At 37.3% G+C, this 27,199-nt stretch overlaps 1 protein-coding gene across 2 annotated transcripts; it reads right to left on the bottom strand.

Moving 5' to 3' along the window:
* Positions 1 to 27,199, bottom strand: LOC145733520 (sodium/hydrogen exchanger 9B2-like). Of its 2 annotated transcripts, XM_081986381.1 has the most exons (10): positions 27,037 to 27,199; positions 21,328 to 21,456; positions 16,593 to 16,692; positions 13,731 to 13,915; positions 13,052 to 13,247; positions 8,705 to 8,938; positions 3,237 to 3,477; positions 2,983 to 3,186; positions 2,725 to 2,922; positions 1 to 638 (listed from the first exon to the last, which is right to left on the bottom strand). In XM_081986381.1, the coding sequence occupies exons 1-10, from the start codon at positions 27,089 to 27,091 to the stop codon at positions 168 to 170; spliced, it is 2,013 nt and encodes a 670-aa protein (XP_081842507.1). In that variant the 5' UTR covers positions 27,092 to 27,199; the 3' UTR covers positions 1 to 167. The 2 variants fall into 2 exon arrangements, with proteins under 2 accessions (XP_081842507.1, XP_081842508.1); XM_081986382.1 differs by lacking the exon at positions 21,328 to 21,456 and having other exon boundaries at positions 27,037 to 27,198.

Below are 27,199 nucleotides of genomic sequence, written 5' to 3'. Positions count from 1 at the left end.
TTTTAACGTACTTAACCATGTTTTTATCAAAGTTTCACACTTGTGAGTAACAAACTACATGTCTAACCCTTTAGAAGTACCTATGTACGAAACTTATTAATAATATTTACAGTACATCTGTCTTTTAATATACTTCAGCAGGACATTATTCTAATATAGCTTCAGTTTCATCTGTCCTGCTGATCTGGTTTGATCTGTTCTGAATCATCAAGCTTGTTAAGATCATTGTCTGAGTCTTCAGCAGTAGCTTTTTCCTCCAAAGAATTTTCACTTTTTTGTGCAGATTTTTGCTCATCATTTTTGCTCTTCATCGAAGGTTCACTAGACGCAGTGTCAGTGTTAACTTTGCCAGTCTGATTTTCCGTATTCGCCTCAGAGTCTTCCTCCAGTTCCTCGTCTTCTTCAATAATACTGATATCTCTTACCGATGGTCTGTGCGATCTTCTCCACTGTTCCGGTTCCACAGCAAATTTGGTTTTTCGCAACAATTTACTGCCTAATACGGTTACCAATGCAGCTCCTATGGTGGTTGTGATCATAATGGATAGAATGCACACCGTAATAATTTGTTTTGCATAGGTATGCTCCTTTGTGTTAGGATCACTTACGTGAGACAATGCAATCGGTGCCAATGCAGCCTGAAACAAAATATATATCGCTTTGACTTGCATCATATTTTACTGTAAGTTATTAAGAAGACACTTAACAACAAAAGTATAATTATTCCTATGTTCAAGGAAGGGCAGAAGACGCACCCAGACAACTACTGCTCATCACAAGCATATGAAACTCTTTGAAGAACAGAGAGAAGAAGAACAAGGTTCAAGACAAAACAGATCCACTAGCGACGCCATATTCATTATCAAACAACATGACTAAAGTAAAGACAGGAGACACATATACGGAAGAGATACCGACACCAGGAGGCATCAGACAAGGTGACAGCCTTAGCCCATTTCTCTCTTCAGTCTCTTAGTGGAGAGAATTCTAGAGGAAGTATCATCACTAAATATGGGACAGAATAAACGAATCAGCATGGTATGCTGTGCCGATGATGCAGCTATGCAGGAAACGGAGGAGGATCTACAGAGACAACTACACTAATACTGCCAGGTCAGCCAAGCAATGAACATGACCATATCTAGAGAAAAAAACGAAAAGCATAACCTTTGCTAAAGATCCCGCAAGATGTAAGCTGGTAGTTCAGGACAAAATCATCGAGCAAGTATCACAATTCAAATATTTGGATAGTAGAGGACCTAAGAAGCCAGATCAACAAAGGATAGCAAGATCAGCATCTATAAGACTTGTATCAGGCCAATCATGACATACGGAAAAGAAACCAAGAATGCTTCGAGTAGCCGAAATGAAAACGCTCAGGACTATAATGGGAAAAACAAGAATAGACCGAATTAGGAACACTGACATTAGGGAACAATGTGGGGTGCCCCATGAGAGGGAGAAGGAGGTTTACAAGTTGTGGGTCGACGCCAGTGTTGCAGAGAACTTTACGGAGGTAGAAAATATGGGATGGGAGAATAGAAGAGGGAGTGTAGCGAATGGACAAGGGGTGTATGAAGTGGTAACAGACAGCCGGATAGCCTGCACAGAGTGGTTGAGAGAGTGAGAGTAAGGGAGAACGAGAAGATCAAGGCGGCAGACTGAGGTTGGTGTGGAGGACCTCGGGGATCGCAATCTGTAGGATAGAGCAATGGATCACGAGTGGCTGGGTCAGAAAAGTGTACGAGGTGTGTAAGGAGATTGGAAGGGATACGTTGCTGTTAACCTTCAAGGGGGCACAACTCCTCAGAGGGGAAATAGAGAGAAGACTGGTGCACGTGCCGAAAGGATGCGATAGGGACGACAGGATGAGGGTGAGAGGAGTCATGCGCGAAAGGGGAATCTTGTGGAGCTCTGTCCAGCTTAAGGGGGGTAAGATGAATCCAGCTTAAGGGGTTAAAGTAATCAACGATTAGAGGGAGAGAGTTATGAGGAATAGCCGGTCAGCCAGAAACTTCATTCGGTATGTCACTAGAGAGTTAAAGGCCATAACGGTGAATGGTATTCCCATCAAGAACTTAAGATACGCTGAGGATACAACGATCTGAGCAGATAACATTGAAGAACTACAAGCCATCGTATATGATAGTGAGCAGACCACCCCACAAAAACGAAGAACTTTACATCGACAGTAGTCATATTGAGAGGGTGACTAAGTTCAAATATTTGAACGACAAATGGGACAACGACGATGTTGCTTCACTGTTCGAATCACCTTTTGCGTTAAGAGTGAAAACACTGATCACTAAAGGTCCAAAGGATAGACCCCTTAGAAATGTGGATCCTGAGAAGACTACTTAAGATTTCCTATCTAGAAAATGTCACCAACGAACAACTGCTAGACATCGTAAGACAATGGAAAACGTCCTACCTAGAACAACATCTCTCAGGTCCTAAGTACAATTTGTAAATTAGTATTATTTAAAATTCATAAAATTAAAGCAGATATCAGAAGATTGGGAAACGAGCGACAAACAATAACAGATTTCGTCCCTAAACCGTTTCCGTAAGGCAGACGGTCACAAGACTCCGTCTCGTGCCACATAATGTAGTCGTCCCGAATTCTGCAACCCGCACTGGGAATAGTAATTCATTTCTAAATTATAATGATCCAAAAGAGCTTTACAATTTAAACGTGACAATACAGTCTATACTAGAGGTTACCTGCACCGTTGCTTTAGGCATCCAAGCTATAGCACAAAACAGTTTTTCCTTCAAATTCAGTCCGCATCCAATGCCGGTCACTAAAGTTGTAAGTATCCGTACTATCACTCCCAATATAAGAATTCCAATTCCAATTAGAACAACAACACCATGAAGCTCTTCGAATCGCATCTGAGCACCGGTAATACCAAACAGCACCTTTAAGGAAACAATATAATAGTAATTTTCTGGACATCTTTGGTTTAACTGTTAATTTACTGGTTCTACAATCATCCAAAATATCCCGAAAGCGGTCGATGCTGGATTATTTTCAATGTCCCATCCTTGTTTCGTCCAGAAAACTAAGGAGACGAAAGCTGTTACGACTGCCCCCAACGGTCCAGCACCACCATAACCTAAATGTTCGCTAAAGTAGATTGCTGCCATTCCCGTGGCCAGAAGCATCAGCACCCTAAAGGGAACCTGCAAACGATTTCATTAAACGACTATATTTTGTGGTTGAAGTTGAGTACCAAAAATTTGTCGTTTCTCTCCGGCACGTAACGTAGCAGCAGTCCGAAAAGGACACCAAATCCGAAACCACCAAATATGGAAACCGGACCTTGTAACACCAGCGAAGTGACGGAACTGTGAATGAATATCACACTTTTGATGATTCCAAATGCCGCAATTGATGTGGCGTCATCAATGCTTGCCACAGCAATGATCAACGTGGGAATTCCTTTTGCCACTCCATATCCTTTGGTTCGTAACCTGAAATATAGTTATTTACCCAACAAGTGTGGAAAAGTAGTGCAGACTGGATTAACTATGCTGTGGAAAAGTAGTGCAGACTGGGTTAACTATGCTGTGGAGAAGTAGTGCAGACTGGGTTAGCTATGCTGTGGAAAAGTAGTGTAGACTGGGTTAACTATGCTGTGGAAAAGTAGTGTAGACTGGGTTAACTATGCTGTGGAAAAGTAGTGTAGACTGGGTTAACTATGCTGTGGAAAAGTAGTGTAGACTGGGTTAACTATGCTGTGGAAAAGTAGTGTAGACTGGGTTAACTATGCTGTGGAAAAGTAGTGCAGACTGGGTTAACTATGCTGTGGAAAAGTAGTGCGGACTGGGTTAACTATGCTGTGGAAAAGTAGTGTAGACTGGGTTAACTATGCTGTGGAAAAGTAGTGTAGACTGGGTTAACTATGCTGTGGAAAAGTAGTGCAGACTGGGTTAACTATGCTGTGGAAAAGTAGTGCGGACTGGGTTAACTATGCTGTGGAAAAGTAGTGTAGACTGGGTTAACTATGCTGTGGAAAAGTAGTGTAGACTGGGTTAACTATGCTGTGGAAAAGTAGTGTAGACTGGGTTAACTATGCTGTGGAAAAGTAGTGTAGACTGGGTTAACTATGCTGTGGAAAAGTAGTGCAGACTGGGTTAACTATGCTGTGGAAAAGTAGTGCGGACTGGGTTAACTATGCTGTGGAAAAGTAGTGTAGACTGGGTTAACTATGCTGTGGAAAAGTAGTGTAGACTGGGTTAACTATGCTGTGGAAAAGTAGTGCAGACTGGGTTAACTATGCTGTGGAAAAGTAGTGCGGACTGGGTTAACTATGCTGTGGAAAACCTTGCCTTAGTGATCAAATTCGTTGGTCTTAATCAGAGAGTGAAAAACGTAGCCTTACAATGGATTTTAGGTCCTAATTGTACAAGGTTAAGGTAGCATTAGGTTAATTAAATTCCAATCCCAAGTCATTAAAAAATATGCTTAACTTTATAAAATTAACATTAAACTTAGATTAACCGTACTATAGAAAAATAAACCTTAATAAGATCTTAAGGAGACTGATAAAGGGACAAATTTACATAGTCTAGCTAACCTTAGCTTAACTTTACCGTTTTTGAGTTATTTAGGAAAAACTGGTGTGGTGCAACAAATGTTTAAATCAGTTGAAATTGTGGTCTGATATTTGAACACGGTTTAAAAGACAGTCAAAAAAAATCGCCTGAAAAAACCACTTGGAGTGAGAAAATGATTGTTTTAAGCACATTTTTGGGATCCTCATTAAATTTCCTATCTGATAACCTAAAAAAATAATACAAAATGGGGTACAGTCAAGGAGAAAAGCGGTGTCAAAGTTTGAACTGTCAGAAATACAGTTTAAAAGAACAGTCAGGGACAAACTTGCCTGTAAAACCCACTTGGAGTAAGAAAATGACTGTTTTAAGCACATTTTTGGAATCCTCACTAAATTTCCTATTTGATAACGTAAAAAACACTACAAAATTTGGTACAGTAAGGGAGAAAAGCGGAATCAAAATTTGAACTGCCAGAAACACAGTTTGAAAGAACAGTCAGGGACACATTTGCTTGTAAAACCCACTTGGAGTAAGAAAATGACTGTTTTAAGCACATTTTTAGAATCCTCATCAAATTTCCAATCCAATAACCTGTAAAAACACTAAAAAATTTTTTACAGTCAGGGAGAAAAAGCGGTATTAAAATTTGAACTGTCAGAAACACAGTTTGAAAGAACAGTCAGGGACAAAATCGCCTGTAAAAACCACTTTGAGTGGAAAAATGACTGTTTTAAGCACATTTTTGGAATCCTCATTAAATTTCCTGCCCGGGAACCTCAAAAATACTAAAAAATTTGGTACAGTCAGGGAGAAAAGCGGTATCAAAGTTTGAACTGCCAGAAACACAGTTTAAACGAACTGTCAGGGACAAAATTGCCTGTAAAACCCACTTGGAGTAAGAAAATGATTGTTTTAAGCACATTTTTGAAATTCTCATTAAATTTCCTATCTGATAACCTGAAAAAACATTTCAAAATTTGGTACAGTCAGGGAGAAAAGCGGTGTCAAAGTTTGAACTGTCAGAAACACAGTTTAAAAAACAGTCAGAGACAAATTTACTTGTAAAACCCACTTGGAGTAAGAAAATGATTGTTTTAACCACATTTTTGGAATTCTCATTAAATTTCCTATCCGACAACCTAAAAATTACTACAAAATTTGGTGCAGCCAGGGAAAAAACGGTATCAAAGTTTGAACTGTCAGAAACACAGTTTAAAAGAACTGTCAGGGACAAAATTGCCTGTAAAACCCACTTGGAGTAAGAAAATGATTGTTTTAAGCACATTTTTGAAATTCTCATTAAATTTCCTATCTGATAACCTGAAAAAACATTTCAAAATTTGGTACAGTCAGGGAGAAAAGCGGTGTCAAAGTTTGAACTGTCAGAAACACAGTTTAAAAAACAGTCAGAGACAAATTTGCTTGTAAAACCCACTTGGAGTAAGAAAATGATTGTTTTAACCACATTTTTGGAATTCTCATTAAATTTCCTATCCGACAACCTAAAAATTACTACAAAATTTGGTGCAGCCAGGGAAAAAACGGTATCAAAGTTTGAACTGTCAGAAACACAGTTTAAAAGAACTGTCAGGGACAAAATTGCCTGTAAAACCCACTTGGAGTAAGAAAATGATTGTTTTAAGCACATTTTTGAAATTCTCATTAAATTTCCTATCTGATAACCTGAAAAAACATTTCAAAATTTGGTACAGTCAGGGAGAAAAGCGGTGTCAAAGTTTGAACTGTCAGAAACACAGTTTAAAAAACAGTCAGAGACAAATTTACTTGTAAAACCCACTTGGAGTAAGAAAATGATTGTTTTAACCACATTTTTGGAATTCTCATTAAATTTCCTATCCGACAACCTAAAAATTACTACAAAATTTGGTGCAGCCAGGGAAAAAAACGGTATCAAAGTTTGAACTGTCAGAAACACAGTTTAAAAGAACAGTCAGGGACAAATTCGCCTTTAAAACCCACTTGGAGTAAGAAAATGATTGTTTTAAGCACATTTTTGAAATTCTCATTAAATTTCCTATCTGATAACCTGAAAAAACATTACAAAATTTGGTACAGTCAGGGAGAAAAGCGGTATCAAAATTTGAACTGTCAGAAACACAGTTTGAAAAAACATTCAGGGACAAATTTGCCTGTAAAACCCACTTGGAGTAAGAAAATGATTGTTTTAAGCACATTTTTGGAATCCTCATTAAATTTTCTATTCGATAACCTGAAAAAACATTACAAAATTTGGTACAGTCAAGGAGAAAAACGGTATCAAAGTTTCAGTAATTGTAAAAAAGTGACTAACATGATTTTTAAGCCTTAATTTTACAGGTCTAGTTTAACCCCGGGTTAACCAGAATTAAGACAGACATTATCCAGAATATTTCGGAATAAAGTGGAACTTTCCAGAACAATCGTGAAAATATGTACCGGTTGTCTAAAAAATTGTTTCGGTTTTCTTGAGCAAGTTTACAAGGGTCTCAATTTTACAAGGTTAAGTTAATCTTCGGTTAACTAACTTTCAGTTTATTTTTAATATCAATCAAAGGTTAAATTATACTTAATACATTATGAATTATATTGTTAATTTAAAACACGTCACGTGACCATTTGTACCTTAAAATGTGCGTCACGTGATTTAGAGTTTAAAACTAAAAAAAAAAAACCGGTCACGTGATCTTTAAAATTATAAATTTCATTATTGAAAATAGTCACGTGACCGTTCGAATAATATTTTGACCATTACAGTCACGTGCTCTACAGAATTTCGTTTTGGCATTAAAAAACGAGTCACGTGACCTTTAAAAATATATTTGATTATTGAAAATCGTCATGCGACTTTATCAACTGCAAAAAGAGTCACGTGACTCTTTAAATAATATTTTTGACACCTAAAACAGTCACGTGACCTTTAGGATTCCGTTTTTGACGTGAAAAATGATTGAAAATGGTCACGGGACCATCTGCACATGAAAAGGAGTCACGTTATTTTAAAAATCTCAGTTTTAACTGAAAAACGGTCACGTGACCTTTTAAACCGTATTTTGCCATTTACAGTGACGTGACCTTTAGGATTTCGGATTTGACGTGAAAATTGTTGAAAGTGGTCACGTGACCATTGGCACTATAAAGAAAGTAACGTGTGTCTGTAAAAATAACAGTTAAAACTGAAAAACGATCACGTGATACTTTAAATAACATTTTGACATTTACAAACTGTCACGTGACATTATAAATTCCATTTTTAATTTTAAAAGAGTCACGTGACCTTTGAGATTCGTTTTGAAGTCAAAAAAAAGAGTCACGTGAACTAAAAATTAAATTTGATTACTGAAATTCGTCACGTGTGACCATTTGCACACTAAAAGGAGTCACGTTACTTTAAAAATCTCAGTTCAAACTGAAAAGCGGTCACGTGACCCTTTAAATACCATTTTGACATTTAAAACTGTCACGTGACATTATAAATTCCATTTTTAATCTTAAAAGAGTCACGTGACCTTTCGGATTCGTTTTGAAGTCAAAAAAAAGAGTCACGTGAACTAAAAATTAAATTTGATTACTGAAATTCGTCACGTGTGACCATTTGCACACTAAAAGGAGTCACGTTACTTTAAAAATCTCAGTTCAAACTGAAAAGCGGTCACGTGACCCTTTAAATACCATTTTGACATTTAAAACTGTCACGTGACATTATGAATTCCATTTTTAATTTTAAAAGAGTCACGTGACCTTTCGGATTCGTTTTGAAGTCAAAAAAAAGAGTCACGTGAACTAAAAATTAAATTTGATTACTGAAAATCGTCACGTGTGACCATTTGCACACTAAAAGGAGTCACGTTACTTTAAAAATCTCAGTTCAAACTGAAAAGCGGTCACGTGACCCTTTAAATACCATTTTGACATTTACAAACTGTCACGTGACATTATAAATTTCATTTTTAATCTGAAAAGAGTCACGTGACCTTTGGGACCTATAAAATTAAGGCTTAAAAATCATGTTAAAGTCACTTTTTTACAATTACTGAAACTTTGATACCGTTTTTCTCCTTGACTGTACCAAATTTTGTAGTGTTTTTTGAGGTTATTGGATAGGAAATTTAATGAGGATTGGTAAGTTTTTCATTTTACTTACCTAAAAAGACATGGAACGACAACAGCCGGTGCAACCGCAGCAATTATGCTACTAAGTAAAATGGAAAAATCCCACGACATTCCCAGCAAAAACCTGGCTGATATAGCACAAATGGCAGCTTCCACAATCCAAGGAATTAAACTCAGTTTAACTACAATAAACTTTAGTCTCCACAGTGCTTTGGGATCCAGATCTAATCCAGCTCTTATTAGAATAATAACTAAAGCACCGTGCCTAAAAATATCAAATCGACTCAATTTCGTCGCAAAAACGATCGTATTGTTACAGTTTTCCAGTGGGTTTACACAAAATCAATATAACTCCACAAGGAATAATTTATTTACACTTTAAAATACCTCAAAACACTCAGTAGAATAATTAATTCAGCTACCAAAAACACTACTACAATTCCACAATTGTTCTACTCTTTAAACTGGTCCACCGCTCCGTCCCGATCCACTTCATCTAGTACCTGGTTTGAATCTGACCAGGGGGCCTATTCTTGAAAGCAGGGAACGGAATTATCAAGAGAAATGTTAATAGAATGTGACAGAAGAAGCTGACAATGGCGAGTTCCTGTCACATTCTACAGACCTTTCTCTTGATAACTCCCTTCCCTCGTTTCAAGAATATGCACCCAGATGGATCGTCGTTTAACCTTCTTACCACATTGTAGGTCCCTCCCAAACTGGTGTTAGTTTCGGTGATTTGCCTTTCTTCCTCTGAGGGTAAAACCACCAAACTTTTTCTTTCTAAGATCATAACAAGCTTCATCTTGTCGCTAGCTAGATTCAAACTTCCCTGACCAGATCATGGATGTTCAATATCTTTCTTGCAACTCGTCTTTGGCCTGTTGGAGATCTGAACACAACATCACATGGAAGTAGAGGTTCTTGACCAAACAGAACTTTGGATGGTGACAGTCCCGTTGAGTTGTGGACTGCTGCTCTATACGCCATCAAGAAGAGCGGAATACGCTGGTTTCAATCGTTCTGATGCTGATCAATCACCTTTGAGAGATGTTGCTCTGTGGTCTTATTAAATCTCTCGACCATTCCATCCGACTGAGGATGAAGCGGCGTTGTTCGGGTTTTCTAATGCCTAGCAGGTCACAGAGCCTCTGAAAGAGCTTGGACTCAAAGTTTCGTCCCTGGTCAGAGTGTAACTCCAACGGCACACCAAATCTACTGAAGACATTTTCGACGAGAATATCAGCGAATGTGCTGGCTTCTTGATTTGGAATCGCAAACACCTCAGGCCATTTGCTGAAGTAATCCATAGCAACAAGAATGTACTTGTTGCTTCTGTTGGTCTTAGGAAAAGGCCCAGCGACGTCTATGGCCAAACGTTCGAATGATTCAATTTTGTCCAAAGTCTATTTACTCCCAAATGAGCACCAGGTTTCCATTGTGCATTTCCTCCAGTACGTTGTCGACCCTTCCTCTAGGAACTACCAGCTGCTTCCTTATCTCTTTTCTACCGTCACTTTCCCAGGTTCTTTTTAGCAAACCGCCTTCAACCACAAGCCCCACTGAGCCCAAAGTGCTTTGAACGTCAGGCCTTTGCTACAAATTTCTTGCCATGTTGGTCTTGGCTCGCTTTGTTCCGTTCTCAACAACAATGACCCTATATCGCTGTCTTCTAGATGATCCTTCCTAATTTCACCAGGACTCCATTCATCATCGGTCTTCAGCTGAACCTGATTCTGACGGACACAACTCCTTCACGTTGTTCCGCTTTCTGGCAATGTTTGCATTCTTCGGCCAAAGGTCTATTATGCAGCTTTCCGGGTCGATGCTTGATGTTAAAGTTATGCTGCTGGAGTTTTCCAAGCCATCTTGCTACATGCCCTTCTGGTTGTTTCATTCCGAGGAGCCTCTTGAGGACTGCATGGTCAGTCCTTATCAAAACTGTCCACTGATTTTAGTAGCTCTTTTCTCGTTACACTGTAGGTCCTTTCTGCTTTGATAAGTGTCCTACTGAAGTACTCTATGACATGTTCTTCTCCGTTTTGGATTTGAGACAATACAGCTCCAATACCAGCATCTGTGTCTAAAATGAACTTTCCTTTTGGTTGTGGATAACTGAGGATGGGACTGAAGCAAATTGTGATGCTTTGTACTTTCTGAACGTCTGATCACATTCTTCTTCCAGGAGTAGGGTGTTTTGTCTTCGGTAAGTTGATGATGTTGGCAAATCACAAACCGTCTGTAGTAGGTGGCATGTCCTAGAAAGCTTCTCAGTTCGTGTTTATCCTTCGGTACTGGCCATTCTCTGATTGCTTGGATCTTCTTGTCGTTCACAACCGTAACACAAATCTAAGTTTTATATGTCTATTTTCGGAAATTCCCGATTTGGCAACGGTGTAAGTGACAGAGAAACATTGTTAATTGCATGCGCGAAACAAAGACAGAAAACCCGATAAAAAGTCCGGTAGGCAAAAACTTTGCGGCAATGTTGTCAGATGTCTATCTAAATTCATTGATTGGATTAGTTGCATAATTTTGTCATTGTGTGCAATAATAATGTTTCATTTTTATAAGAAATTCATCCGATTTACTGTCGCGTTGCGATAAAGAAGTAAACGTCAAAAGAAAGTAAACTCTAACCTCAAAATCAAGCAGAACGACAGAAAATGGTAAACACCGACGAAATACATTTAAGAATTTTATAGTTGAAGATTTGACAGTTTGTAGCTGTCACATAAAGCTTATCTGTCAAAACCCGTCTCATAGAGCTATAAAGTGCTGCTTGAAGTGATATTTTACTACGACTGGTTCAAAATTCAACTCAAACTAGTTTATACGTCTATAATGGATATTTTGACAGCTGTATGACAGTTGTCCATTCTAAATGCAGTTTGACAGCTGTCACGTATACTGCATCTGTTAAAACTACGCTCATAGAGCTATAAAGTGCTGCTTGAAGTGATATTTTACTACCATTGGTTCAAAATTCAACTTAAGCTAGTTTCTACGTCTACAATGGATATTTTGACAGCTGTATGACAGTTGTCTATTCTAAATGCAGTTTGACAGCTGTCACGTATACTGCATCTGTTAAAACTACGCTCATAGAGCTATAAAGTGCTGCTTGAAGTGATATTTTACTACCACTTGATCAAAATTCAACTTAAGCTAGTTTATACGTCTACAATGGATATTTTGACAGCTGAAAGACAGTTGTCTATTCTACATGCAGTTTGACAGCTGTCACGTATACTGCATCTGTTAAAACTACGCTCATAGAGCTATAAAGTGCTGCTTGAAGTGATATTTTACTACCACTGGTTCAAAATTCAACTTAAACTAGTTTATACGTCTATAATGGATATTTTGACAGCTGTATGACAGTTGTCTATTCTAAATGCAGTTTGACAGCTGTCACGTATACTGCATCTGTTAAAACCCCGCGAATAGAGCTATAAAGTGTAATTTGTTTGAATATCTTGTTACCACTGTTTTCCGCCCTAGATATGCACTTTAGAGGTTTACGGTTGACGATTTGACAGTTTTTTAGTATTGTTCTATTTAAGACAGCGGTTTGACAGCTGTCACATAAAGCGGATCAGTCAAAACCCGTCTCATAAAGCTATAAAGTGTTGCTTGAAGTGATACTTTACTACCAAAAGATCCAAAATTCAACTTAAGCTAGTTTATACGTCTATACTGGAATTTTTGACAGTTGTGACACGGTTGTCTATTCAAAATGTAGTTTGACAGCTGTCACATAGACTGCATCTGTTAACCCCTCATGGAGCTACAAAGTGTAGTTTGTTGTTTTGTTAACACTGTTATGCGCCACAGAAATACTCTTTAGAGGTTTGTGGTTGAGGATTTGACAATTATGAAGTATTGTTCAATTCAAGGCAGCAATTTGACAGCTGTCACGTAAAGCGCATCTGTCAAAACCCGTCTCATAGAGCTATAAAATGCTGCTTGGATGTTTTTTACTATTACTTGATCAAAATTGAACTTTAGCCACTTTAGACGTATATAATAGAATTTTTGACAGCTGTGACGAGGTTGTCTATTCAAAATGTAGTTTGACAGCTGTCACGTATGCTACATTTGTTAATACCCCGCTCATGGAGCTATAAAGTGTAATTTGTATGAACATTTTGTGACCACTGTTTTTGAAGATTTGACTGTTGTAAAGTATTGTCATATTCAAGGCATCGATTTGACAGCTGTCAAATAAAGCGCATCTGTCAAAAATGAGTGAGATGGATAACTCCATGACCGATGAGCTAGATAAGGATCGTGAATCATTTCGAGAGACAAGTCTCTCTCAAAGTATTCCATTATTTGATCGAAATCTTGTTCCCCAGATATTTTAAAAACTTACCTGATTTTGTTGGCAACTTCTGCAAAAGAGTCGTCCAAGTTTACAATACCGACGTTTTGCATAAAAACTCCAGTAAATAACATTCCTATTAAAGCTGGAAGAGTGGTTAGATTGGTTAGCCATCCTCCCAGATAAGCACATATGCTTAATAGAATTAGTTGGAAAAGTTTGCCGTGCGGCGGCGCTGCAGTCTCCCCTATGGGATACAATTTGTCAAAAAGTTAACCTGACAAAATCAAAATTTTCAATAATTATTTAATTTTCTTCAGTTAACAAGGCAAGAAGCGGTAGAGTGCTCCAAACTGCGGTTTTTAAAAAATCTCTATTTCGACTAAAGGTAGATCCGGTATTTGAGGAGCTACAAAAAAGTATAAATAATGAAAGTTGTAGGAAATTTCATCCTCTACAAGATTGTATTAGGGTGTTTTTGCTCTCAGGGACCTCCTTAAGCTGATTTTTAGTGATTTATATCGGAACGTCAAAAATTATTTCTAATTTACTTTGAATTTCGAGAGGGTTCAAGTCAGGAAATCCTGCTGGCCACTCCTTATATACTTGACGTTTTTAATTTAATTGATAGAGTGGGCCAAGCAGAATGGCATTGAATTAATGTTTTTTTGGGGAATGTATATTTTTCTTACGAATTATCTCTACTAATCGAATGTACCATGGTACTTACCTACAATGGAATATGTCGCAGACCATGACAGAAGTCCAATTAAAATTAAACAAACAAATCTCGAAAATTGTCTGTAAGTAGGAAAAAATGGGTAAGGACATAATTTTGGCCATGACTTAGGTTCCCATGGTGTGACATCTTCGTCTTCGTCTCGACAACTGACACAAAATTTGTACCACCAAGATCTAAGAAAAATTAAAAATGTTAGTAATTACGAGTAATAGAGTTTGATACAGGCTGTCCCATCGTGGATATAAAAAAAGCTACCGATGGGAGTTTTGAAAATTTTTTTTTTGAAACTGTCATCTGAAACGTCACAATTTGCCGTTAGAGACAACACTGCACTAAAAATAGTCAATTTGGACTAGTCCAGTTTTACAGCTGGTGATTTCGTTATTTTGACAGTTACACGGTTCCAGTTTTGACCAAGTTACAGCCTGGTTAATCCTCTTTTGACCACCCTGTATCACTCAAGTCAAACTATCACTTGAAACGTCACAATTTGACGCTAAATACAACACTGCACTAAAAATAGCCAATTTGGACTAGTCCAGTTTGACAGCTGGAAATTTCGTTATTTTGACAGTTACAGGGTTCCAGTTTTGACCAAATTACAGCCTGGCTAATCCTCTTTTGACTAGCTTGTATCACTCAAGTCAAACTGTCACTTGAAACGTCTTAATTTAACAGTAAGTCCAACATTGCGCAGAAAACATGTAATTTGGACTAGTCCACTTTGACAGCTGATAATTTCGTTATTTTGACAGTTACAGGGTTCTAGTTTTGACCAAATTACAGCCTGGTTAATAATCTTTTGACCCCCTTGTATCACTCAAGTCAAACTGTCACCTGAAATGTCACAATTTGAAAGTAAAACCAACATTGCACAGAAAACATGTAATTTCAACTAGTCCACTTTGACAGCTGATGATTTCGTTATTTTGATAGTTAGAGGGTTTGAGTTTTGACCAAATTACAGCCTGGTTAATCATCTTTTGACCACCCTGTATCACTCAAGTCAAACTGTCACCTGAAATGTCACAATTTGACAGTAAAACCAACATTGCACAGAAAACATGTAATTTCAACTAGTTCACTTTGACAGCTGATGATTTCGTTATTTTGACAGTTAGAGGGTTTGAGTTTTGACCAAATTACAGCCTGGTTAATCCTCTTTTGACCACCCTGTATCACTCAAGTCAAACTGTCACCTGAAACGTTTCAATTTGACAGTAAAACCAACATTGCACAGAAAACATGTAATTTAGACTAGTCCACTTTGACAGCTGATTATTTCGTTATTTTGACAGTTACAGGGTTCCAGTTTTGACCAAATTACAGCCTGGTTAATCCTCTTTTGATCACCCTGTATCACTCAAGTCAAAATGTCACCTGAAATGTCACAGTGTGACGCTAAAAACAACACTGCACTAAAAATAGCCAATTTGGACTAGTCCAGTTTGACAGCTGGAAATTTCGTTATTTTGACAGTTACAGGGTTCCAGTTTTGACCAAATTACAGCCTGGTTAATCCCCTTTTGACCACCCTGTATCACTCAAGTCAAACTGTCACTTGAAACGTCTCAATATGACAGTAAAACCAACATTGCACAGAAAACATGTAATTTGGACTAATCCACTTTGACAGCTGGTGATTTCGTTATTTTGACAGTTACAGGGTTCTAGTTTTGACCAAATTACAGCCTGGTTAATCCTCTTTTGACCACCCTGTATCGCTCAACTCAAATTGTCACTTGAAACGTCTCAATTTGACAGTAAATCCAACATTGCACAGAAAACATGTAATTTGGACTAGTCCAATTTGACAGCTGATGATTTCGTTATTTTGACAGTTAGAGGGTTTGAGTTTTGACCAAATTACAGCCTGGTTAATCTTCTTTTGACCACCCTGTATCACTCAACTCAAATTGTCACTTGAAACGTCTCAATTTGACAGTAAATCCAACATTGCACAGAAAACATGTAATTTGGACTAGTCCACTTTGACAGCTGATTATTTCGTTATTTTGACAGTTACAGGGTTCCAATTTTGACCAAATTACAGCCTGGTTAATTCTCTTTTGTTCACCCTGTTTCACTCAAGTCAAACTGTCACCTGAAACGTCACAGTTTGACGCTAAAGACAACACTGCACTAAAAATCGCCAATTTGGACTAGTCCAGTTTGATAGCTGATGATTTCGCAATTTTGACAGTTACAGGGTTCCAGTTTTGACCAAATTACAGCCTGGTAAATCCTCTTTTGACAACCCTGTATTATTTAGTCAAACTGTCACCTGAAACGTCACACTTTGACAGTAAAACCAACATTGCACAGAAAACATGTAATTTCAACTAGTCCACTTTGACAGCTGATGATTTCGTTATTTTGACAGCCAGAGGGTTTGAGTTTTGACCAAATTACAGCCTGGTTAATCCTCTTTTGACCACCCTGTATCACTCAACTCAAATTGTCACTTGAAACGTCTCAATTTGACAGTAAAACCAACATTGCACAGAAAACATGTAATTTGGACTAGTACACTTTGACAGCTGATAACTTCGTTATTTTGACAGTTACAATGTTCCAGTTTTGACCAAATTACAGCCTGATTAATCCTCTTTTGACTACCTTGTATCACTCATGTCAAACTGTCACTTGAAACGTCACAATTTGACGCTAAAAACAACACTGCACTAAAAATAGTCAATTTGGACTAGTCCACTTTGACAGCTAATAATTTCGTTATTTTGACAGTTACAGGGTTCCAGTTTTGACCAAATTACAGACCTTATTTTGTATTCATTTAACCAATAATTTCCGAAAAAAACAAAAAAATTCCCAAAATGTTCATAATCATACCGATTAGCACTGTTGCCATATGGTGGGCATGGATTTTCACTGCTGGAGTAGCTGCAAGTTCTGTATAATCCAGACAAAATATCTCCATTTTCTTTCTTTCCTGTAACAAATACACTGTAAATGTAATATAATTACATGCGCGAGACAAGGACAGAAAACCTAAAGAAAGTCAAAGTGGGCGAAAATGTGACAGCGACGTTGCCAAACGCCTTTTTAAATTCGTCGACTAGATTACTTATTAATTTTGTGATTGGAACACATTACATCTGTTTACTTGAGTAAAAATAGTAATTTTGGTCTGGGAATCTGTCAAATCCAACATAAACGTAACCTCAAAAATTTAACTTGTTGTTTTCTGTCTTTGTCCCACCCGTGCAATTGCCATTTAATTGACATTCCAGATCAGTTAGACATTATTAGAAGTACTGTCAAAAATAGAATTGTCTAATTTTCAATATTGCTACAGAGACGGATTGTTATTGTAGTAGTGTTAGAAACCTTTGTTAGACATATTATCTGTCAAAAATGACATGTACAGGTAGTACCTACTGTAATTTATGGTTGTTGTCTTATCCCAGAGATAGTTTCAGATGTCAAAAATGACAGTATATACTACAAATATGCCAAATTTGACAGCTTTCAGAATTTCATAAAAGAGAAAATTAAAAAACTGTTAAATGGATGCTAGTCACGTAACAATCTGCTTAAATGATGTCAAACACGTCACAACTGTCAAAATTTGTCTGGATAAGCTCAAATAAGTCTCTTTATAATACAGTGCCAAGGCTAAAAATTTACTTTCCAGTTCTGTAATAATCAATGTGACAGTTGCCACGTGACACCCTAGTAAATATCGTCCTATTATTTTATGACATCTGTTATCAAATATGTCAAAACCGTCAAAAAATGTTAATTTTACACTAGTCACGTGACGATCTGGTTAAATGATATTCTAGGGTCACGTGACAAAGCTTGTCCGAAAAAGCTCCAAGGGCAAACTATAGTCAATTTAAATGCAGTGCAGCTGACAAAATGTGTTTTCCAGTCCTGTAATGATTATTTTGACAGTTGTCACGTGTCACCCCAATAAATGGCGTTCTATTATTTTATGACATCTGTCAAATACGCCAAAATAGTCAAGAAATCCTTTGGCAGACTCACAGAGACAAATTATGGGCGAGTTCATGCTGTTTTACACCCAAAATAGCAGTTTTACAGATTGTTACTGTTAATTTGACACTAGTCACGTAACAATCTGGTTAAATGATGTTTTAAGGTCACGTGACAACTGTCAAATAGGTCGCAAGTGTCAAAGCTTGCACGCAAAAGCTCAAAGGGGCAAACTATAGTCACTTTAAATGCAGTGCAGCTGACAAAATGTGTTTTCCAGTCCTGTAATGATTATTTTGACAGTTGTCACGTGTCACCTTAATAAATGGCGTCCTATTATTTTATGACATCTGTCAAATACGTCAAAATAGTTAAAAAATGCTTTGGCAGACTCATAGAGCCAAATTATAGGCGAGTTCATGCTGTTTTACACCCAAAATACCAGTTTTACAGCTTTGTTACTGTTAATTTGACACTAGTCACGTGACAATCTGGTTAAATGATGTTCTAGGGTCACATGACAACTGTCAAATAGGTCGCAAGTGTCAAAGCTTGTCCGAAAAAGCTCCAAGGGCAAACTATAGTCACTTTAAATGCAGTGCAGCTGACAAAATGTGTTTTCCAGTCCTGTAATGATTATTGTGACAGTTGTCACATGACACCCTAATAAATGGCGTCCTATTATTTTATGACATCTGTCAAATACGTCAAAATAGTCAAAAAATGCCTTGGCAGACTCATAGAGACAAATTAGAGGCGAGTTCATGCTGTTCTACACCCAAAATACCAGTTTTACAGCTTTGTTACTCTTAATTTGACACTAGTCATGTGACAATCTGGTTAAATGATGTTCTAGGGTCACGTGACAACTGTCAAATAGGTCGCAAGTGTCAAAGCTTGTCCGAAAAAGTTCCAAGGGCAAACTATAGTCACTTTAAATGCAGTGGAGCTGACAAAAATGTGTTTTCCAGTCCTGTAATGATTATTGTGACAGTTGTCACGTGACACCCTAGAAAATGGCGTTTATTTTATGATATCTGTCAAATACGTCAGAATAGTCAAAAAATGCCTTGGCAGACTCATAGAGACAAATTATAGGCGAATGCATGCTGTTTTACACCCAAAATTCCAGTTTGACAGCTTTGTTACTGTTAATTTGACACTAGTCACGTGACGATCTGTTTAAATGATGTTCTTGGGTCACGTGACAACTGTCAAACAAGTGTCGTTTAGTAAGCTGACCGTTTTGATACCACATTACTCCGAAACCCTTAGTTTGATTTGTTCAGGTGTTGAAAATGACGGTCGTTACTATGTCAAATTTGACAGCTGTTTCTGTCACTGGGCCACCAAACAATGGCTCCATATGTCAAATCTAACTACAGCACAGTAGAGCTACTTGAGGACCTTCGGGTTTAGACCCCAGGTACTAACGACGGCCCTCCTGCACCTCCACAGTGCACACCCTGCTTTTCTGGCTCTGCAGAGTATGTCTTCTCTCCATGACAGCTTCGTATCTAGGTACTCTCTGGAAGTAGTTATCAGAGAGTTTAATCTCCGGTCGTGTTTCTTGCTTTCGCTTATGACCGTCACGCATAAATCCCTAGTCATAGGACCACGCAGACCGGCCCTCGTACCACAGCAGAGGATGACTAAATCATCCGCGTAGGCCTGTCCACCACAAGGCTCCATAGCAGAGGTGAGAGAACTCCCCCTTGTGGACAGTCACCGTGCATTTCAGCTTGGATGCTTCTTTGTGTCAGCATACATTGAATCCACCCCAGCAGGCCTTACGCCTCGTCCTGCCAAGGCTCCGCAGATGATGTTAAAGGAGGTGTTGTCAAATGCTCCCTGGTAACGATCGATCAGCCGTTCTAGAGCCTTTAGAGAGAAACTCGTGAGACTGATCGATTTTGGATCTGTGTAGTTCGACTGGTCTTTGGAATGAAAACCACCTTAACTTTCCTCCACAATGAAGGAACGTAGCTGGTCGCCAGGCACGTCCTGACAATAAACGGAGCCAAGGTGTTAAGACCATGTTGTAGCAGGGCCGCGTAGATGCCATCTCTCCCAGGTGACTTGAAAGGGGGTCTTGATAGACCAGATCAGAGTCGGGAAGATGTGTTTGAAGCAGGAGCTCCAACGCAAGTAGTTGTAAAACCTCCTCCAGGAGGAGCAAGTGCTCCGATTCCAGCTTTGGGGTCCTTGGTCGAGAGTTTGCAGAGGCGCGTTGCTGCAGGAAGTTCTTCCAGCTATCTCTTTGTGGAAAGCTACCCAATCGCTCGAAAGTTTAGTCATACAACTACTGTGTCAAATTTGACAGATTTGACAGAGTAGTTGTATGACATTGAAAATTTATTAGGGTGTCACGTGACAACTGTCACAGTAATCATAACAGGACTGGAAAACACATTTTTGTCAGCTGCACTGCATTGAAAGTGACTATAGTTTGCCCTTGGAGCTTTTGCGTGCAAGCTTTGACACTTGCGACCTATTTGACAGTTGTCACGTGACCCTAGGACATCATTTAAGCACATCGTCACGCGACTAGTGTCAAAATAACAGTAACAAAGCTGTAAAACTGGTATTTTGGGTGTAAAACACCATGAACTCGCCTATAATTTGTCTCTATGAGTGTGCCAAAGCATTTTTTGACTATTGTGACGTATGTGACAGATTTCACTAAATAATAGGACGCCATTTACTAGGGTGTCACGTGACAACTGTCAAAATAATCATAACAGGACTGGAAAACACATTTTTGTCAGCTGCACTGCATTGAAAGTGACTATAGTTTGCCCCTTTGAGCTTCTTCGGACAAACTTTGACACTTGCGACCTATTCGACAGTTGTCACGTGACCCTAGAACATCATTTAAGCAGATCGTCACGCGACTAGTGTCAAAATAACAGTAACAAAGCTGCAAAACTGGTATTTTGGGTGTAAAACAGCATGAACTCGCCCATAATTGGTCTCTATGAGTCTGCCAAAGCATTTTTTGACTATTTTGACGTATTTGACAGATTTCACTAAATAATAACACGCCATTTACTAGGGTGTCACGTGACAACTGTCAAAATAATCATAACAGGACTGGAAAACACATTTTTGTCAGCTGCACTGCATTTAAAGTGACTATAGTTTGCCCCTTTGAGCTTTTTCGGGCAAGCTTTGACACTTGCGACCTATTCGACAGTTGTCACGTGACTAGTGTCAAATTAACAGTAACAAAGCTGTAAAAATGTACTCTGTCAAATTTGACAGCTGTCAAATACTCAAAAGTCATGAAAATCAGGGAAAAACAATCTATATTTCAAACGACAGTTTTTTAGTAAGTTGACCATTTCGCAACCACACTAACTCAGAAACCTTTGGTTTGATTGACGTATTTTTTCCAGGAAAAATGACAGTACATCCTACGATTGTACCAAATGTGACAGCTGTCAAAACAAGCAACTGACAGCTCAGGCAACCAGTCCTACTTATAAAAAATGCTTTATAATACCCATCACCACAAAAAAAATGTTTCCATTTCACTTTTCCATCAAATTTTTTGGTTAAAATTGGTAAAATTGAATAATCCATTCCAAAAGCATAATAAAAAGCCCGTCACCACTAAATTTACCGGCTTGGTGTCCATAAGAAGCTGATTCTACTAGTGGACTATGCGAGTGCAAAATGCCCTTTTCCTTAGGTGAGTCTGGTCTAAAGATCTCATTTCCCTCAATAATGCTTACTCGCCGTTTAGGAATTTCTAAAACAATAAAACTCGATCAGTGTTTTTAACCGTTTTAATATTACTCACTAGTTTTGAATGGATAATGACACCCAGCATTACCTACCCGGGGAGTAATGAGCCATTACTCCACCACCGATACACAGCGAAAATCAATGTAAAATGGAGTGACGTATGGACTTGTATTTGACAGCTCTACCATCATTTTTGAAACATGGAAACATATCCAAAATAGACAGTCACAACTATTAAAAAACAACTCATGAAACTATAAAATACATAATAATATGATTTGCACTGGTTGTGTAGCTTTTAAAGAAGTTTTGCAGTTTTATAGCTTCATGGAGTAGTATTTGACAGTTTTTAAGTTTATGACAGATTGAAATATGACTCAAATAACCAGATACACGTCATGAATGTCCAATTTCTACTCGTGGACCTATCAACAAGCATTTAGTGTATGATTTACGACTGTATTAACTATAACAGTGCTTTCAAGCAGGTTTTGTAGTTTTATAGCTTTATGGACTTGTATTTGACAGTTACCACCATTGTGACAGATGGAAATATATCCAAAATTGACAGTTACACGTCACAACTACCAAAAAACAACTCATGAAACTATGGAATACATAATAATATGATTTGCACTGGTTGTGTAGCTTTTAAAGAAGCTTTGCAGTTTTATAGCTTCATGGAGTGGTATTTGACAGTTTTTAAGTTTATGACATATTGAAATATGACTCAAATAGACAGATACACGTCATGAATGTCCAATTTCTACTCGTGGACCTATCAACAAGCATTTAATGTATGATTTACGACTGTATCAACTATAACAGTGCTTTCAAGCAGGTTTTGCAGTTTTATAGCTTCATGGAGTGGTATTTGACAGTTTTTAAGTTTATGACATATTGAAATATGACTCAAATAGACAGATACACGTCATGAATGTCTAATTTCTACTCATGGACCTATCAACAAGCATTTAATGTATAATTTACGACTGTATCAACTATAACAGTGCTTTCAAGCAGGTTTTGTAGTTTTATAGCTTTATGGACTTGTATTTGACAGTTATCACCATTGTGACAGATGGAAATATATCCAAAATAGACAGTTACACGTCACAAGTGCCAAAAAACAACTTATAAAACTATAAATTCCATAATACTATGATTCACACTGATTGTATTGCTTTTAAAGGAGTTTTGCAGTTTTATAGCTTCATGGAGTGGTATTTGACAGTTTTTAAGTTTATGACAGATTGAAATATGACTCAAATAACCAGATACACGACATGAATGTCTAATTTCTACTCATGGACCTATCAACAAGCATTTAATGTATGATTTACGACTGTATTAACTATAATAGTGCTTTCAAGCAGGTTTTGTAGTTTTATAGCTTTATGGACTTGTATTTGACAGTTACCCCCATTGTGACAGATGGAAATATATCCAAAATAGACAGTTACACGTCACAACTACCCAAAAACAACCCATGAAACTATAGAATACATTATAATATGATTTGCACTGATTGTATTGCTTTTCAAGGAGTTTTGCAGTTTTATAGCTTCATGGAGTGGTATTTGACAGTTTTTAAGTTTATGACAGATTGAAATATGACTCAAATAGACAGATACACGTCATGAATGTCCAATTTCTACTCATGGACCTATCAACAAGCATTTAATGTATAATTTACGACTGTATTAACTATAACAGTGCTTTCAAGCAGGTTTTGTAGTTTTATAGCTTTATGGACCTGTATTTGACAGTTACCACCATTGTGACAGATGGAAACATATCCAAAATAGATAGTTACACGTCACAACTACCAAAAAACAACTCATGAAACTATAAAATGCATTATAATATGATTTACACTGATTTGTATAGCTTTTAGACAAATTTTGGATCTTAATAGCTTGATGGAGCGGAATTTGACGGGATTCAAGTTTATGACAGATTGTAATAAGTCAACAATAGACAGTTACACGTCACAACTTATCAAAAATCAACTCATAAAACTATAAAATGCATTATAATATGATTTACACTGATTTGTATAGCTTTTTGACAAGTTTTGGTCCTTTATAGCTTCATGGAGCGGAATTTGACAGTTTCAAGTTTATGACAGATTGAAATATACTCAAATCAAACAGATATACGTCACGACTGTTCAGTTTTCACTCATAGACATATAAACACGCATTTAATATGATTGACAACTGTATTAAGTATATCAGTGCTTTTAAGCGGGTTTTCTAGTTTTATAGGTTTATGGAGTTTTATTTGAGAGATGTGACGGAAATATATCCACAATAGCCAGTTAGAAGTCGCAACTGTCAAAAAACTCATAAAACTATAAAATGTATTATAATAGGAAACCTTCCAAGAAGGAAATTCACCGTCGTTTGTCAAGTGTCAATTGTCATTTTTATCTGTCAGTTCAGTCAACACTGACAATTTAGAGCGGAACAATTCTATCAAATGTCATTGAAACAATCATTCCATACACTTTTGTCTTGCAATATCTTACGGTGATGGGAAGGCAACATTGTGTCTGCGATGTGACAACATTATTGAACTGAATGACAACATTGACAGTTTGACATGACACCAAATGTCAAGTGTGTTAAATGCGTCATGTAACCAACAAACAAAAATTGCTCTGGCTAATCTTCTGGGAAAGTTTCGGAAGAAATACGAAATTTCCTCACCAAATGAACACTACACCTTAACCAATGAATAAGACAATATAGCAGGAAGGAGCAATACAATCAAAGAGGGAAACAAAAATGGGGGACAGTATGGCGCCGTAAACTGTCAATTACGTCGACAAAGATGGCGACTTCCGTCCCGGGTCTCTTAATGCGCAAATGGGGGATTTGCTATCTTCGGATACTGGTTCTGTTTGCTCGAATCGTTTAACACTAATGGTCTTCACTAGTTTACCGCAATTATTTTTGTTTAGTAGGACAATTGGATTCCTACTTTGTTAGAATTCAAATCACATAGGCGAGAGTTGATTGCAAAATTATACAACAGTCAAAAACAGAAAATTGCAAAATAAGTGCAGTCCACTGATTGGAATAACAAGAAGCTTGATGAATTTCATTATTGCTCTTGACACATCGCAGGAAGTCGTTTAGTTTCATTATCGCGTTGCCTAATGATCATTACACTGCCAATATTGAAGGTACCTAGTCAAAATTTTGTTTAATGCAGTCAGCAAACTATGGTATTGTAGTGAGCAATCTGATGGATTACACTCTACTATGGAAGGTCAAATTATTGAACGTTCATAGAGTATTGATGTACCGAGTAAACTTAAAATCTTTTAAACTTAAGCTGTAATTGTACAATATTGTATAAGTGTGCTAAGTGGGTTATTACTGCACGCATATCACTAGTAAATATTTTACTTTACCAGGAAAATTTGACCGGTAAATTACACACACTGTGTGTTTCTGGCAGCTCAAATTTTGACACTTTTCTCCCTGACTGTACCAAATTTTTTAGTGTCTTTTTAGGTTGTTGGATAGGAAATTTAATGGGGATTTCAAAAATGTGCTTAAAACAGTCATTTTCTTAGTCCAAGTGGGTTTTACAGGCCATTTTGTCCCTGACTGTCATTTCAAACGGTGTTTCTGGCAGTTCAAATTTTGACACCGCTTTTCTCCCTGACTGTACCAAGTTTTGTTGTGTTTTTTTTAGGTTATTGGATAGGAAATTTAATGAGGATTCCAAAAATGTGCTTAAAGCAGTCATTTTCTTACTATAAGTGGGTTTTACAGGCCATTTTGTCCCTGACTGCCCTTTCAAACTGTGTTTCTGCCAGTTCAATTTTTGACACCGCTTTTCTCCCTGACTGTACCAAATTTTTTAGTGTTTTTTTTGTGTTGTTGAATAGGAAATTTAATGAGGATTCCAAAAATGTGCTTAAAACAGTCATTTTCTTACTCCAAGTGGGTTTTACAGGCCATTTTGTCCCTGACTGCCCTTTCAAACGGTGTTTCTGGCAGTTCAAATTTTGACACCGCTTTTCTCCCTGACTGTACCAAATTTTGTTGTGTTTTTTTTAGGTTATTGGATTGGAAATTTCATGAGGATTCCAAAAATGTGCTTAAAACAGTCATTTTCTTACTCCAAGTGGGTTTTACAGGCCATTTTGTCCCTGACTGTCCTTTCAAACTGTGTTTCTGTCACTTCAAATTTTGACACAGCTTTTCTCCCTAACTGTACCAAATTTTGTTGTGTTTTTTTTAGGTAAATAAATAGGAAATTTAATGAGGATTTCAAAAATTTGCTTAAATCAGTCATTTTCTTACTCCAAGTGGGTTTTACAGGCCATTTTGCCCCTGACTGTCCTTTCAAACTGTGTTTCTGTCACTTCAAATTTTGACACCGCTTTTCTCCCTGACTGTACCAAATTTTGTTGTGTTTTTTTTAGGTAAATAAATAGGAAATTTAATGAGGATTTCAAAAATTTGCTTAAATCAGTCATTTTCTTAGTCCAAGTGGGTTTTACAGGCGATTTTGTCCCTGACTGTTCTTTCAAATCGTGTTTTTGGCAGTTCAAACTTTGACACCGCTTTTCTCCCTGACTGTACCAAATTTTGTAGTGTTTTTTTAGGTTATTAGATGGGAAATTTAATGAGGATTTCAAAAATGTGCTTAAAACAGTCATTGGGTTAGTCCAAGTGGGTTTTACAGGCGATTTTGCCCCTGACTGTCATTTGATGTTATAAAGTGTTGTTCAATCCACAGGGTGTCTCAAAAAACACCGAAAATTCCTTACTTCCTTTTATATGACAAAACCATTTAAATCATGATGAATCAAGCTGTGCAATACATAAAAGAGGAATATGGAGGAATGTTAATTAAGTGTTTTTTTTTGTGTCACCCTGTATAAATAAAAATTGTTTTTCAAAAAAAAAAACTAAAAACAAAAATCGGAGAGTGATTTGACTCGTACCCATGTGATTTTGAAAATAATTATTCACTTGGATTAAAAAATATGTTGGATTATTGAATAGGAAATTTAATGAGGATATCAAAAATGTGCTTAAATCAGTCATTTTCTTAGTCTAAATGGGTTTTACAGGCCATTTTGTCCCTGACTGTCATTTCAAACTGTGTTTCAGACAGTTCAAACTTTGACACCACTTTTCTCCCTGACTGTACAAAATTTTTTAGTGTTTTTTTAGGTTATTGGATAGGAAATTTAATGAGGATTTCAAAAATGTGCTTAAATCAGTCATTTTCTTACTCCAAGTGGGTTTTACAGGCCATTTTGTCCCTGACTCCCCTTTGAAACTGTGTTTCTGGCAGTTCAAACTTTGACACCGCTTTTCTCCCTGACTGTACCAAATTTTGTTGTGTTTTTTTTGGGTTAGTGAATAGGAAATTTAATGAGGATTCCAAAAATGTGCTTTGACTCGTATCCATGTGATTTTGAAAATAATTATTCACTTGGATTAAAAAATGTGGTAAAACAGACTTAATCCATGATTTGTAACTAAAAAGCACATCTAATTGAAGTTTAAACGAAAATAGAGTAATAAAAAAATATAATCACATTGATTACCTTTCGAAGGTTCGCTTAATGCTGGTGTAACAGTAATATTCGGCGGTGGTTCCATATTCAAACTAAATTATGGCAATCACCAGTCCAAGCACTCGCGCTAATAACCATTATACTTCTGCCGACAACGAACCAAGAGACTAATTCGGTTGCGAATTGCGTTTTT

This window comes from Ips typographus, linkage group LG9 (assembly GCF_016097725.1).
Source record: "Ips typographus isolate SLU linkage group LG9, UJ_Ityp_2.0, whole genome shotgun sequence".
NCBI lineage: Eukaryota > Metazoa > Arthropoda > Insecta > Coleoptera > Curculionidae > Ips > Ips typographus.
Note: the sequence above shows the minus strand (reverse complement) of the source record. Positions and strands in the feature narration are given on the sequence as shown.

What these genes read in the sequence shown, in the direction of transcription:
- LOC145733520 (XM_081986381.1), bottom strand. Translation starts at nt 27,091, where the DNA reads ATGGAACCACCGCCGAATATTACTGTTACACCAGCATTAAGCGAACCT. An exon ending in TTCTTATGGACACCAAGCCG is followed by an intron (nt 16,693 to 21,327) that starts GTAAATTTAGTG and finishes TATTTGTTACAG; the next exon opens with GAAAGAAAGAAAATGGAGAT. An exon ending in TTTGGATGATTGTAGAACCA is followed by an intron (nt 2,923 to 2,982) that starts GTAAATTAACAG and finishes GTTTCCTTAAAG; the next exon opens with GTGCTGTTTGGTATTACCGG.